General features: G+C 32.0%; 1 protein-coding gene across 1 annotated transcript; it reads right to left on the minus strand.

Annotated features, from left to right (window-relative positions):
- Positions 1 to 1544: 1544 nt before the first annotated feature.
- On the minus strand, positions 1545 to 15897 carry lgals2b (lectin, galactoside-binding, soluble, 2b). Its single transcript, XM_030144676.1, has 4 exons — positions 15876 to 15897; positions 10968 to 11041; positions 7406 to 7577; positions 1545 to 1885 (listed from the first exon to the last, which is right to left on the minus strand). Exons 1-4 carry the CDS (start codon positions 15876 to 15878, stop codon positions 1739 to 1741), a joined length of 396 nt encoding a protein of 131 aa, XP_030000536.1. The 5' UTR covers positions 15879 to 15897; the 3' UTR covers positions 1545 to 1738.
- Between the last annotated feature and the right edge of the window lie 1212 nt (positions 15898 to 17109).

Consider the following 17109-nt stretch of genomic DNA (forward strand, 5'->3'; position numbering starts at 1 on the left):
TTCCTTATATTTAATTTACATGTTCATGAAAACTGAGGAAATTCAAAAGTTGTGTTAAAAAAGAGAAAACTAAAGAAAAAGTGACTTTTCAGCAAAAATATCAATAAGTGAGCATTAACCCAGTGTGTCCGTCCACTGTTACTGATCCAACTCTGTGTTTTACAACCTGAGTTTGATCATTTTTTATTCATTTTACTTGGTATTTTATTTTTGATTTTGTTCTTTTTTTTTTTTTTTTTTTTTTTTTTTTCAAATTTGGGTCAAATTATTTTTTGCTTTTTTATTCATTGTTTTTTGTTTGTTTGTTTGTTTGTTTGTTTTCATTCATCTTTGTTCATTTTATGTATCATTCAACATAAACCCAGTGTGTCCACCCACTGTCATTGATTCAACTCCATGGGTTTTACAACCTTAGTTTGATCATTTTTTATTCATTTTATTTCCTATTTTGTTTGTTTTGGTTCATTTTGTTATTTATTTTGTTTATTTTTCTACATTTTGTTGCCCAGTTTATAGTTTTTCTTCAGTTTTAGCTTATTTTGTTCATGTTACTTACTGTTCATTTTATTGATCACGTTGGCTGTTTTGGTTCATTTTATGGCATATTAAATTTTTTTTAAACTTAATTTTAGACCTTTTTTTTTTTTTTTTGGCTTTTTTTCTCATGTTTTTTAATTTTTCATAATTTTTTTTCCTCATTCATCTTTGTTCATTTTATGTACCATTCAACATAAACCCAGTGTGTCCATCCACTGTCATTGATCCAACTCCATGGGTTTTACAACCTTAGTTTGTTCATTCATTTTATTTAGTATTTTATTTGTTTTTGTACATTTTGTTACCTATTTTGTTTATATTTCTACATTTTGTTGCTCATTTTATATTTTTTCTTCAGTTTTCTTCATATTCAGCTTGATTTGTTCTTGTTACTTATTATTGTTCATTTTATGGATCACGGCTGTTTTTATTCTTTTTTTTTTTGCTTATCTTATGCTTTTTTAAACTTAATTTTAGTCTTTTTTTTTTTTTTTTTGCTTTTTTATGTTTTTAAATTTTTTGTACATTTTTTTTTCATTCATTTTTGTTCATTTTATGTATTATTCAACGTAAACCCAGTGTGTCCATCCACTGTCACTGATCCAACTCCATGGGTTTTACTGGTGAATCAATGTTGTAGAAGATGACGGTGTTTCCATGGTAACTACGGAGCCTCTGAACGTCCAAATGGGTCATATCTTTCATGACCACGAAAAGATGAAGAATTGTATTTTACACCAATTACTGACATGTATTGATAGGATTAATGGTTCCACAGATATTAAACATTTTAGTTCAGTACATATTTTTGGAGATTTGGGCCTTTATGGGTTAAATATTGATAAAGTATTACTGTTTTGTTTTTTGTTTTTTTCAGACATAAGTGTAGTGATTATGTCTGTGATTAAAAAGACAAAGACACTAATATATATATATATATATTTTTTTTTTTTTACAGCATTTATTAATAAACCCAGTGGTTCATTGGATGCATAACTGAGCACGCACAGTGATTTAACATGTACTGTGGCTCCCTCTGTAGGCCATATCCTGTCATTACACCACAGAACACAGTTGGTAAAAGTCTCAGATGTTCACCTTCACAAGCCTCAGAAGAACCCACAGGAACACTCAGACCTGGGCTCACTATTGTTTAACAGACTAATGTAGCGAAAACAAAAGCACGTGAAGAGGACGGCCTCTACTTGAGCTTGAGTCCGATGATCCTGGCGTCACCGGTGACGTCAAAGTACTTGTATTTGACGTCTCCCAGTCGGTTGGGGAAGTTCATCATGCTGCCGTCGGGAAGCTTGATGTAAAACTGCTCGTTGTTGTAGTTGATGTAGAACTGCAGGATGGAGATCGGAGATAAAAGAAAAGAAATTATAAGTGTTATTTCAAGCTTGGAGTGGATTTCATATGGTAGTGCGGTTCTGTTGCACCGTTAAAATATAAACAGTGTTTAAATCAGGGGCGTCAAACTCATGTTCTTTCAGGTTCCACATTCAGCACAATTTGATCTCCAGTGGACCGGACCAATAAAATAATAACAGAATAGCCGATAAATAATGACAACTGCAAATTTCTGTCTTTCTTTTAGTGCAACAAAAAACATTAAATTATGAAAATACTTACTTTTCTAAACTATCAAAACAAAAAGATGTGAATAACCTGAAAAAAATGAAATTTCTTAAGAAAAATCAGTGCAATTTTAGCAATATTCTGCATCAACTTATTATTTGTCCATGTGCACTATGGATCAGATCTACACAGACACTAAACACTGAGGAAAAGGCAGAAAATTGAAAAATTGTGCTGAATTTTCTTTAGACATTTCAGGTTGTTCATATTTGTTCAGGTTATTCACATTTTATTGTTACAGGATAGTTTGTAAATGTAAATATTTTCTTAATTTGATGTTATTTTTTGCAGTAAAACAAAGTCAAAAATGTGAAGTTGTCATTATTTTTTGGCACAGTGTAATTTTTTTTTTTTTTCTCATCAAATCGAGAAGAAAACATGGAGTCATTATTTTTTGTAGGTTATTACATTATTATTTATTATTTTACTGTAGATCAGGACTCTCAAACTTATTTTCTTTCGGGTTCCACATTCAGCACAATTTGATCTGCAGTGGGCCGGACCAGTCAAACAACAGAATAACCGATAAATAATGACAACTGCAAATTTTTGTCTTTTTTAGTGCAACAAAAAACATTAAATTATGAAAATACTTACTTTTCTAAACTATCAAAACAAAAAGATGTGAATAACCTGAAAAAAATGAAATTTCTTAAGAAAAATCAGTGCAATTTTAGCAATATTCTGCATCAACTTATTATTTGTCCATGTGCACTATGGATCAGATCTACACAGACACTAAACACTGAGGAAAAGGCAGAAAATTGAAAAATTGTGCTGAATTTTCTTTAGACATTTCAGGTTGTTCATATTTGTTCAGGTTATTCACATTTTATTGTTACAGGATAGTTTGTAAATGTAAATATTTTCTTAATTTGATGTTATTTTTTGCAGTAAAACAAAGTCAAAAATGTGAAGTTGTCATTATTTTTTGGCACAGTGTAATTTTATTTTTTTTTTCTCATCAAATCGAGAAGAAAACATGGAGTCATTATTTTTTGTAGGTTATTACATTATTATTTATTATTTTACTGTAGATCAGGACTCTCAAACTTATTTTCTTTCGGGTTCCACATTCAGCACAATTTGATCTGCAGTGGGCCGGACCAGTCAAACAACAGAATAACCGATAAATAATGACAACTGCAAATTTTTGTCTTTTTTAGTGCAGAAAATAACATTAAATAATGAAAATATTTACATTTACAAACTATCCTGTAACAATAAAATGTGAATAACCTGAACAAATATGAACAACCTGAAATGTCTAAAGAAAATTCAGCACAATTTTTACAGTTTTCTGCCTTTTATGAAGTGTTTAGTGTCTTTGTAGATCTGATCCATAATGTACATGGAGAAGTGATAAGTTGAGGCAGAATATTGTTAAAATTGCACTGATTTTTCTTAGTAAATTTAATTTTTTTCAGGTTATTCACATCTTTTTTTTTTTTTGGATAGTTTATAAAAGTGAGTATTTTCATAATGTATTGGGGCTTTTTGCACTAAAACAAAGAAAAAACTGCAGTTGTCATTATTTATCGGTTATTCTGTTATTTGACTGGTTCGGCCCACTGCAGATCAAATTGTGCTGAATGTGTAACCTGAAAGAAAATGAGTTTGAGAGCCCTGATCTACAGTAAAATAATTATATAATAACCTACAAAAAATAATGACTCCATGTTCTCTTCTCGGTTTGATGAGAAAAAAATAATATTACACTATGTCTATAAATAATGACAACTTCACATTTTCTCTTTGTTTTAGTGGAAAAAATAACATTAAATTATGAAAATATTTACATTTACAAACTATCCTGTAACAATAAAATGTGAATAACCTGAACAAATATGAACAACCTGAAATGTCTACAGAAAATTCAGCACAATTTTTTTTTTTTTTTACAGTTTTCTGCCTTTTATGAAGTGTTTAGTGTCTGTGTAGATCTGATCCATAATGCACATGGAGAAGGATTAGTTGAGGCACAATATTGCTAAAATCGCACTGATTTTTCTTAATAAATATAATTTTTTTCAGGTTATTCACATTTGATTGTTACAGGATAGTTTGTGAATGTAAATATTTTCTTAATTTAATGTTATTTTTTCCACTAAAACAAAGACAAAAATTTGAAGTTGCCATTATTTATCGACATAATGTAATTTTTTTTTTTTTTTTTTCACATCAAAACCAGTAGAAAATCTGCAGTCCTTCTTTTTTGTGGGTTCTTCTGCTGTTATTATTTGACTGTAGATCAGATTGGTCTGGATGTGGAACCTGAACTAAAGTGAGTTCCACAGCCTGGACTGTGGAATTTGTACACTTTGTAAATTCATCCCAGGGGCTGGATTGGAACCTTTGGTGGGCCACATTTGGCCCCCGGGCCACATGTTTGACACCCCTGCTGTAAATGAAAGGACAGTATTTATTAACTGAGTTCTGTAGAGATAAGTGAGAGACTGTGTGTCTCAGCAACTGTTGTAGTTTATGAGCCAATAAACTTCTCTTTATGATCACATGACTCTCCGTGTGTTGACCTTTCAGTGGTTCTGCTTTTACCAAGCCCACTCATAAATCCCTTATGGTGATTATCAGATCGAGGCTGGGCCAAACGATGGTCATAAATACTAGAAAATGTCGTTACTAGAGTCCTGCAAGAGGCTTTTCTTTAAAAATACTGAGACTAAATTTTCTATCAAAAAGCTCACATAATGTGCTAAGCTAAAAAATAATCTTTTACCAACAAATACAGGATGGGGAAACAAAATTTACAATGAACATTTAGTTGTTTTTTCTCAGCAGGCACTTCGTCAATTGTTTTGAAACCAAACATATACTGATGTCATAATCATACCTAACACTATTATCCATACCTTTTCACAAACTTTTGCCCATATGAGTAATCAGGAAAGCAAACGTCAAAGAGTGTGTGATTTGCTGAATGCACTCGTCACACCAAAGGAGATTTCAAAAATAGTTGGAGTGTCCATAAAGACTGTTTATAATGGAAAGAAGAGAATGACTATGAGCAAAACTATTACCAGAAAGTCTGGAAGATACTATTAAAGAAGAATGGGAGAAGTTGTCACCCCAATATTTGAGGAACACTTGCGCAAGTTTCAGGAAGCGTGTGAAGGCAGTTATTGAGAAAGAAGGAGGACACATAGAATAAAAACATTTTCTATTATGGACATTTTCTTGTGGCAAATAAATTCTCATGACTTTCAATAAACTAATTGGTCATACACTGTCTTTCAATCCCTGCCTCAAAATATTGTACATTTTGCTTCCCCACCCTGTATACAGAAACTATTCAGTATTCATAAGGGGGGTTATGATTTAAGGGGGAAAATTCACTTTAAAATTCCCTTAGTGCGCACGACTAGGGAGGGTTTTTGTGTTTCTGTCAGCGGGGTGAGACTGAGGAACAGATTTAACCCTTTCATGCACAGTGGTCACTCCAGTGGACAGTTCTTCTCCAGCTGTTCTCTTGTATATTCATGGGTTTTGTTGTTTTAGTTCCATATCAGCCAACACAGTGGACAGTCATGCACCATCCCATAATAATACACTGACATGCAGACCATTACTGTAACTGTGCTGTTCTGGATAAACCTGATCTGCAGTGACATGTTTGAGCGGAAATCAATTGCTGATTGTCATTAGACTGTAATTAACAGTTTTGTTTTGTTTTTTTCAATTTTTTTTCAAATTTGTTTTTGCACATTATCTCCATGAAGTGAGTAATTACTACTACTACTACTAATAATAATAATAATAACAATAATAACAATAATAATAATAATAATAATAATAATAATAATAATTACATATTGTATTTGTATGGTGCTTTTCATGGTACTCAAAGACACTTTACATACAGCGTAACAAGTTTTCAGAGTATGTTCAAATATATGAATATGTTAAAAAAATGTTTTTATTTCATAGTTTTCACATAGTGTATCAGTAAATACACGTTGCTTTGTTTCAAAAATTAAAGGAAGAATGAAGAACTGTATTTTACACCAATTATTGACATGTATTGATAGGATTAATGGATCAACAGGTATTAAACCGTATAAAACCTGACCCATTAAAAACTAGCCACAAAATTTAAATATTTTGGAATTGGTTATTATTTATTAGTTATTTTAACATAATCCAAACAGAAATTTTGCTATATGATTTTGTTTCTGATATATTTTTTGTATCATATTTGATACACTGGGTGTTTTAGGCAACTTTTTGCTCACAACAACATTAACTTTAGATACAAAAATAAATTTCACCTATTATTTTTTAAAAGTACAGAATACTTCAGGTATTTTTTTTTATCATAAAACTATTTATAGCCTTTTTATTTCCTTTGAATTGCAATGTAATTTCAAGATTTTTCAAGCTTTTTCAATTTTCAACCAAATACCAATATACATGTTTTTCTTTACATAACTTTTTGAAAATTATGAGAGACTAAAGATGAAGAACTGTGTTTTACACCAATTCTTTATACTTATTAATAGGCTTAGTGTTTCACAAGTTATTAAACATTTTACATTAGTAGATATAGTTTTGTTCGATCCTGGATGTTTGGGTCTTTATGGGTTAAGAAGAAATATAAATATAATTTTATGATTTTTTTGTGTATTGTTTATCGTTATTATTATTATTTTTCTTTTGTTTGATTTTTTATTTGTGTATTGTTTATTATTAATATTATTTTTTTTATTTTTTGTTTTGTTTGATTTTTTTATTTGTGTATTGTTTATTATTATTTTTTTTAATTTTTGTTTCATATGTTTTGTATCATGTCTGTCTGAAATAAACGAACCTAAACCTAATTTATATAAACACATAATACAAATCCTGCATTTCGACTAAATTGAGCCAATTAGTAAAATAAGTTTGAACACAGTGCATTAATACACACGAACATTTGAAATAATAATCAATAAAACAAACCTTGTATTCTTTTTATTTACTTCTGTTGGTGATGCATTTAGGGAACACGTTTAATCGACAACTCTCTCACTTCTTGTGCTCCTGGTATGCTTTATTTTTTATTCTTATTATTTTGAATTCTACCGTTTATTATCCTCCTTAGGTAAAATCGTCATTATTGTATCTATACATTTTTGACTCTCCATCCTTGACGCTGACCTTGAACAGAGGCGTGTGATAAATTTCACACACTTGACACATTCCTTCGTATGTTCTAACTTTACAAACACACCTTGCATTCCTCTCCACGCACAAAGGGGAACTTCATCTCCCGGTGTTCGTCACCCCAGCATCCCCCAGACGCAGAGTTGCAGACGATGGTGTTGTAGTCACCCTCGTGCTCAAAGCGGGGGTTGAAGTGCATGGCGATGTTGTCCGAGTCATGACCAATGTTGATGGCGAATCTGTGGTGGGGGAGGGAATGGAGAAGTTAAAAGAGACGTGGGGGGTAATGGTACTTTATGTTAGTTCCCAAATTACATTTTCTCTATTTTGAACCTTTCTCATGTAATTTATTGCTATTTATTTGTAATATTATCCTCTGTATTTTGTATTTTATCAGTAAAAATCAAGTAGCATGGTAATTAAACCACATGATCAATAATTAAACATTGGAAAATACCTGATTTTCACTGAAAAAACACAAAATACAGGAGATATTATTGTGATAGATGGTGATAAATGACTTAATAAAGGTTAAAATAGAGAGAAAAATCAATCTGGGGACTGCCACAAAAGTAGCACTGGGTCTTTATGGGTTAAGTGATTTATTCCCATTTATTGTAATATGATCATTTGTATTTTCCTATATTTAATTCACTGATCATGTAGATGTTCATTAAAGCTCAGATTGAAGTTGAAGGTTATTATATGAGAAACAGAGAAAACTTGGCTTTTTCAGTAAAATCTCTCATTAATTGAACATAAACCCAGTGTGTCCATCCACTGTCATTGATCCAACTCCATGGGTTTATTATTTTTTCTTCAATTTTGTTCAATTTGTGGTTCATTTTGTTCATGTTACTTCATATTTACTTGTTTTATTTTTCATTTTTGTCCATTTTATTGATCACTTTGGCTGTTTTTGTTTATTTTATTGCTTATTCTATTCTTTTTTAACTTCATTTTGGAAAAGTTTTGGCCTATTTTTCCATGTTATTTAGGATTTTCAAAAAATTTTTCATAATTTTTGTTCATTTGATTTCTTATCGAACATAAACCCAGTGTGTCTATCCACTGTCCTTGATCAAACTCCATGGGTTTATTATTTTTTTTCTTCAATTTTGTTCAATTTGTGGCTCATTTTGTTCATGTTACTGAATATTTACTTGTCTTATTTTTCATTTTTGTCCATTTTATTGATCACTTTGGCTATTTTTGTTCATTTTATTGCTTATTCTATTCTTTTTTTTAACTTCATTTTGGTTAAGTTTTTGCTTATTTTTCCATGTCATTTAGGATTTTCAAAATTTTTTTCATAATTTTTGTTCATTTTCTTTCTTATCGAACCTAAACCCAGTGTGTCTATCCACTGTCACTGATCCAACTCCATGGGTTTTACTGATGTTCATTTTTATACATTTTGTTGCCCTATTTTATTATTTTTTCTTCAATTTTGTTCAGTTTTTGGCTTATTTTGTTCATGTCACATTATTTTGTTGATTCTTTGTTCATTTTTGCTCATGTTATTGATCACTGGCTGTTTTTGGATTATTTTATTGCTTATTTTATTCATTTTTAATTTCAGTAAATTTTTGTTTACATATTTTTTTTTTTTTACATTATTTATTATTTTGTACATTTTTTATTCATTTTTGTTCATTTCATTTATGATTTAACCCTTTTAAACTCAATATCTCCATCCACTGTCACTGATCCAACTCCATGGGTTTTACTAATGTTCATTTTTATACATTTTGTTGCCCTATTTTATTATTTTTTCTTCAATTTTGTTCAGTTTTTGGCTTATTTTGTTCATGTTACTTATTATTTTGTTGATTCTTTGTTCATTTTTGCTCATGTTATTGATCATTGGCTGTTTTTGGATCATTTTGTTGCTCATTTTATTCATTTTTAATTTTAGTAAATTTTTGTTTATATATATATATATATATATATTTTACATTATTTATTATTTTGTACATTTTTTTATTCACTTTTGTTCATTTTATTTATGATTTAATATATATGAACCCAGTGTGTCCATCCACTGTTATTGATCCGACTCCATGGGTTTTACTGGTGAATCAATGTTGTAGAAGATGACAGTGTTTCCATGGTAACTACGGAGCCTCTGAACGTCCAAATGGGTTATATCTGATGACCATGAAAAGATGAAGAACTGTATTTTGCACCAATTATTGACATGTATTGACAGGATTAGTGGATCAACAGGTATTAAACAGTTTAGATCAGTACATACTTTTGATCAGTGATGGATATTTGTTTGTTTATGGGTTAAATAATAACAAAGAATTACTGTTTTTTTTTTTTTTTTTACTGCTTATATCTGTAGATTGTTTTAGTTTCCAGTGGCTGTTTGGGTCTTTGTGAGTTAACTGATTCAATTTCATATTTAATCAAGAGGAAGTTGGCATAAATGACATGAAACTGGTTAATTTTTAACCCTCAAAGACCTTTAACAGTCACCACCGACCAAAAGCATCTACTGATCTAAACTGTTTAATACCTGTTGATCCACTAATCCTATCAATACATGGAAATAATTGGTGTAAAATACAGTTTGTCATCTTTTCATGGTCATCAGATATGACCCATTTGGATGTTCAGAGGCTCCGTAGCTACCGTGGAAACACCGTCATCTTCTACAACATTGATTCACCAGTAACAAACAAAACAAAATGAACAAAAGCAGCCAACATGATCAATAAAATGAACAAAAATGAATAATAAACCAACAAAATAATAAGTAACATGAAAAAATAAGGTACAAACTGAACAAAATTGAAGAAAAATGAGAAAAACAGGCAACAAAATGTAGAAAAATAAACAAAATAAGTAACAAAATGAACCAAAACAAATAAAATACCGAGTAAAATGAATTTAAAAAATGTACAAACTAAGGTTGTAAAACCCATGGAGTTGGATCAATGACAGTGGATGGACACACTGGGTCTATATAGATTAAATAACAAATAAAATGAACAAAAAAATAATAAAACATGTTAATTTTGAAATTTTTGAATTTTTAAAATTAATAAAAAAAAAGAATAAGATAAGCAACAAAATTAGGAAAACCAGCCAAAATGATGAATACAATTATCAAAATATATAATAATTAATTAAGAAAGTTGTAAACATAAACAAATTAAGCCACAGACTGAACAAAACTGAAGAAAAAATAATAGAATAGGCAAATTCTACAACATTTATTCACCAGTTAAACTCATGGAGTTGGATCAATGACAGCGGATGGACACACTGGGTTTATGTTCAGTTAATGAGAGATTTTGCTGAAAAACTCTATTTTTCTTCCTTTTTCTCTGTTTCTCATGTTATGCTAGTGAACGTTAATCTGAGCTTTTATAAACATCTCCATAATCAGTGAATTAAATATGGGAAATGCTTGATTTTCATTGAAAAAATACAAAGTACAGAGGATTATATTACAATAAATGGTGATGAATAACTTAAAGGTTTAATAGAGAGAAAAAATCATTTGGGAACTGACACAAAAGTAGACCTGGGTCTTTGTGCATTTAGACATTTAGAATCAGAAAATGAGAAGAGTCTGTGGACATTTGTCTGTTCTTCATAGTTTTGTTCCTACTCACGTGGAACAGTCGTCCTTGGGCTTGACTCTGATCTTCAGCTCATGCCCCTCCTTGAATGACATATCCTTGATTTTCTGCGAAGGGAAGTGCAATTAGAATAAGTCGTTTGAACACATATGTTTGTAGATAAAAGCCAAAACATCCTCTAAAAACACTTTAATGATGTCATCTCCCAGATTTAAAATGATTTAACAGAATTTGTAGCGACAAATGTTTTCAAACTGATTTTTTTAACTTTTTACCAAACTGTATAGAACTGGAAAGATGTCTTAGATTAGATTAAGACAAGGCAGAAACAGAATAAAGTGTGAGAAATGCATAAAGATAGTGCAAAAACAAACAATATAAAATAAATAATATTGACCCATAAAAATCCAAACATCCACCTGTGACCAAAACCATTTACTGATCTAAACTGTTTAATATCTGTTGATCCAATTTCCAATTGATTCAACCACATTCTTCTACATATGTGTTATTTTTGACTAATTTTACATCTTGCAACATATATCGAAGGCATAAGGAAGTGCTTGGGAGTGTCATGATTAACTCGTACTGTCCCATAAAACTGATCTGATCTGTGTTCTTATCACGGCTGTTGATGATCAACCAGGGTGGAACTGTGCTCGGAGCTGTAAAAGCGTAGAAACAGGAAGGTGCTGCGTTTGAGAGCGCATATATGGTGATCACATGAAGGTTGTAAAACCATAAAGGGACGCTCACATAGGGTCCTTATGCTGAAGACACTATAGCTGCCATTAAATATGTCTCCTGCCCGCAGGATGAAAGTGTAAAAATGAACCTGAACAGTCCAGGTTGTCCACATCATTTTGGTTCAGGTTCCACATACAGACCAATGTGATCTCCAGTAAAAATAACAACACAGTAACCCATAAATAATGACAACTACAAATTTTCTTTATGAAAAATTATGTGGAAAAAATTTAAGTGAAAAAAATAACATTACACTGTGAAAATATTTACATTTACAAAACTATTCTTTCACAATAAAATGCAAATAAATACATAAATAAGTAGAAAAGCACTCAGAGAGTGCAGGCCTCCGCCAAGGCAGATCAGTCCCCCCCGATCACCACCAAAATTTAATCATTTGTTCCTTGTGCCAGTATCAACATTTCCTGAAATTTTCATCCAAATCCGTCCATAACTTATTGAGTTTTCTTGCACATGGACAGACAGACAGACAAACCAAGGCTGGCAAAAACAGAACCTCCTTGGCAGAGGTAAGAAAAACAAAGATGAACAACCTGAAATGTGCAATTTGAACAATATTCTGCCTGTTCCTAAATGTTTGTGCATTTATGGATCCACTGTGATCTCTAGTTGTTAATAATAAGAGACATAATATTGTAGAAATTGTTCAAATTTTAGTTCCAAACTCCAAAATTTTAACAATATTCTGCCTGTTACCAAATGTTTATGGAACATTGCGTGTAAATGTACATGTATAAATAATAAGTCGAGGCCAGTGGCGGCTGCTCGTCTTTCAGACAGGGGAAACTCATTGTCGGCTTACATAAAAAAATGGTCAAGTTATTTAAACATAAACTCGTCCTCTGTTCCTTTTTGAGAAAATGCTCAGTGACCTCATCGTACCAAGTAAACAAGAAAACGCTGAAATTATGTTAAATTGAAACAAGGAAGTACAATGAGTGTGTTTTATTTACAGTGCAAGAAATGAACGAGTCATTTGGTTTCTGTGATTTCACAGCAGAATGTGTGACGGTATTAAACTGAACTGTGTCAGTGAAGGAGCAGATCTGAAAACAGCTGTCAATCAAACAGGATTCAGCCTTTCGACCAATCCTCCAATCAGCACGTGGAAGCTCAACGTCTAGCCTGGCCGAGCTCCGCCCACAGCTCCATTCACCCCCAGAGACGCCAAGCGTCCGGGGGCGGGACAACATGGTGTCATTTATCCAATTACTGTCCAGTTTAGAGTCAATGAATAAAGCAGTTCCACTCAGTCCCATTGAAGTGCATGGACGCTGAGCGTCTACGGACAAATGCACTGAGCAGAGATGGAAAGAACAAACACAGACACGGGAATGGAGGAGAAGTGAACAACATCCAGTCCACTGATCTGGGATCAAACTGATTCTGAACAAACTCGTCTGTGAGATGAACGTGTTCCAACACATTTGGAGTCAATGAAATGTCAACACAACCGAACAGATTTGAACATTTAATTTGAGTCATTTTAGGGGAAGCTGAGCTTCCACTGCAGTCTGACAGAAAACACCTCTGGTCGAGGCATAATATTGTTAAAATTGCATTAATTTTTCATATGAAATTTCTGTTTTTTTCTGGTATTCACATCTTTTTTGTAAAATGTAAATATTTTCATAATTTCATTGGGGGGTTTTTGTACTAAAACAAAAAGAAAAACTTGGATTTGTCATTATTTGTAGGTTATTAAGCCATTATTTTGCTGGTCTGGCCCACTTGAGATCAAATTGGGCTAAATATAGCCCCTGAACCAAAATGACTTTGACACCCCTGATGTAACAAAATCCTTAAATGAATGGGCCCTTTAGCTGATCAATAAACCAATAAACTGCAGTCACTATTGTCTTTTCTGTGTGAGGTATCACCTGGGTGACTCATGAACTTCCACATGACCCCCTCCATTCGGTGCCACACCTGTAGATATCTCCGTCTACCACCTGCTATGTCTACTTTGAAAGCACATATTTTTCCTCCTATCTCGGATCCACACTGGTGTATCATTGACTGCACGGGTCAAAGTGTGTGATATTATGGAGCGCAGCCCGGTGTAATCCTTTATGTAGTCAGCACACATCAGACAAAGCCCTTCCAAACACGAATATCTGCACTCTCAACACAGGATTTGGAGATTCAGTTAAATACAGACACACTTTTCAGTCTTATAACGGATAGTAAATGAGTAAAAGGATGTTTCTGGCCTTAGATATATGGCCAGAAATGTCCTTTATGTCCAAATGGGTCATATCTGATGACCAGGAAAAGATGAATAACTGTATTTTACACCAATTATTGACATGTATTAATTGGATTAATGGATCAACAGGTACTAAACAGTTTAGATCAGTAGATGGTTGAAGTCGCTGATGGATGTTTGTTTTTTTATGGGTTAAAAATGAACCAGTCTCATGTCATTTATGCCAGCTTCCTCTTGATTTAATACAACTGAATGAGGAAACAGAACACAAACGACACAAACTGTATGATATATTACAGTATTTTATTGGAGCTAGTTCAGATTTACTGTAAATTACCGGCAGCTGTCGTTGCCAGAATTTCACTGTAAAAAATACAGTACAACATATTACAACAGATTATGGAAATTCAGTGTATTTACTACTGTGATATACAATTTTGGAATTAACTGTCTTTCATTGTTGCTATTTGACAGTTTTTATAGACTTTTTTTTTTACAGTGTAGCTACAATAAAATACTGTAATATATTATACAGTTGTCGTGTTTATGACTGAGAGAGACTATAACTTTGATAGGAAATTGCTTTAAAACAGGTTGATGTATAACAGTTTTTTTTTTTTTTTTTTTTACAGCAAACTAACCTAAAGAAATATACGGAAGAGGAATAGGGCCACTGGAAAAAAATACTAAAATTAAGGTCCATTATATATATTTTTTGTTATTAGTATTCTGAGAAAAAAGTCAGAATCCTCAGAAAAAAAGTTAGAAATCAGACCTTTTTTTTGTCTCAGAATTCTGACTTAAATCTCAGAACAATAATAAAAAAAAAATTAAAACAGTCAGAATTTTGAGAAAAAAGTCAGAATTCAGACTTTTTTTCTTAAAATTTTGACTTTAATCTCAGAACAATAATTAAAAAAAATATTTAAAACAGTCAGAAATGTGAGATTAAAGTCAGAATTCTGACTTTTTTCTCAGAATGACAATAAAAATATATATATTGGACCTTCATTTTTTTTTTCCGGTGGCCCTAATCCTCTTCTGTACAAATATCAGTTCTGTTCTGCAAAATTTACGGTTGTAAAACAGCATACCGTACTGTCCTCTGCATCGTCATCACAATTTTTTATAGTAAATTTCTGGTAACCACAGACTAAATATACAGATTTTTTTCTTACAGTGTACAGTTTGATGGTTGATACACTAAAGATGAGGAATATTAAACCAGATTCTGTCCCATGAATGAATGAAATAGGTTGAAAAACTCAGAAATCCAGACATACACAGAACTGAGATGTAATTTTTCTCTCCCCTTGTAATTAAAAAATTCATGCAATTTTTAATTTACAAAAAAGGGTTCGAAATATTGAATAAAGCAGAAATTTTACACACTATAATGCATTTTTAACATCAAATAAATACATTTGACCAGAAGATATTTACGTGTGCATCTTCACATTTATATTTATTGACATGACTACTGCATAAATATTGTTGGGTGGAAACCTCTTATGTCCAAAACGGTTATTTTTCAAGAAACTGGGAAAACCTGTTCACGTGTCAATATTGGATTTACATCAAGAATTGTCTTCTTTCGGGTTAGGGTGGGATTGTGGGAGGGGAAAAAAAAGAAAAAATGACAGAATGGAAGTCCTCTCTGTCACAGTGCACTGTCATGATGTTGCCTGTGAAATTACTTCCAAAAAAGAAAAATAAGAAAAAAAAATAAGAAACTGGAAAAACCATGTGTATCTAAACAAATGAATGGAGTTCAGAGGTGTAGTCACAAGCCGTTTTCAACACTTTTCATCAGTTAAATATTTGTAAAACCAATGAAGGCTGACCAACAGAATCGTTTTATGACAAAAAAAAAAACAAAAATGGAGTTACGAGGTTTTTGCCTGACAGTGATCACTGACATTCTAAACTCTGTGTAATTCCAAAACTACAAGATAAGAACTCACCATCTTGGCTGTCTGCAGTGGGTTCCGCCTCGAGTGACAAAGCACTGCACAAAGGTGACAGGTTTATATATGAACCAGTGAGTGACGCTGGGGGGGGGGCAGGAAACAGGAAACAAGGCCAAAAAAAAAAGGACCTGTCCCCTGAAACACTTTGACCGTCAGTGAAACTATGACACTGGACTGAAAGCAGACAACAGGGTTTTATTCTGGGAAAGGTTCGTATTTTATTTAAGTGTGTAAATATGATACGGTTAACCCATAAAGCCCCAGGACACTCTAAAATGACTTTTTTTTCCTGTATTTTTAGCTTTTCTCAAGCAATTTAACACCATTTATTCTAGTATTATGCTCAATATTTTGCATTCTTAAGTGAAAATCAGGTATTTTCTCTCTAATCCAGGTCCTGGATTAGACCCATTAAAAACTAGTCACAAAATTAAATTCATTATTGTTTTTTAGTCATTTTAACACAAATCAAACAAAAATCTTGCCATATGATTTGGTTTCTGATATATTTTTTGTATCATATTCGATACACTGGGTGTTTTGCCGACGTTTTTCTCACAACATTAACTTAAAATACAAAAATAAATTTTACCCATAATATTTTTAAATTATAGAATACTTCAGGTATTTTTTTTTAGCATAAAACGCTTTATAGCCTTTTTATTTCCCTTGAATGGCAACGTAATTGCAAGATTTTTCAATTTTCAGCCGAATAACCATATAAATGTTTTTCTTTACATAACTTTTTGAAAATTACCGAAGACTTTCCTACAAAATGTGTGTTGGATGATTTAATGATAGTGGCCAAATTAAAAAGGGGGGTGGGGGTGGGGGGTATTTCCACTGGCTGCAGTGGGATAATAATCCACCACAGGGCAGAAAACACACATAGGGTTATACACAGCAGGTTTTTGAGGAAAGTTTTGAACTTGTTGGTTCGATAAAGGTCTCAGAACCTGCTGTAGCAAATATGATACAAATGGTTTTAAAGGTTTTAAATTCCTATTAATAAATTAATAAATTACTTTGGTGTAAGCATCACCTGAAACACAAGATAAAGGTCAAAGTTCTTTGTGGGAGCAGGAAGTGGCATTATCAAATAACAAATAAAACACTGAATGTTACGACACCAGGGACATTATTCCTCATATCAGCTCAGTTCACATCTACAGAAGCCGAGAACGGCTGAGGATTTACATATTATTTTATGGTTGTTATCTCATGAAAG

This window comes from Sphaeramia orbicularis, chromosome 1 (assembly GCF_902148855.1).
Source record: "Sphaeramia orbicularis chromosome 1, fSphaOr1.1, whole genome shotgun sequence".
Lineage (NCBI taxonomy): Eukaryota > Metazoa > Chordata > Actinopteri > Kurtiformes > Apogonidae > Sphaeramia > Sphaeramia orbicularis.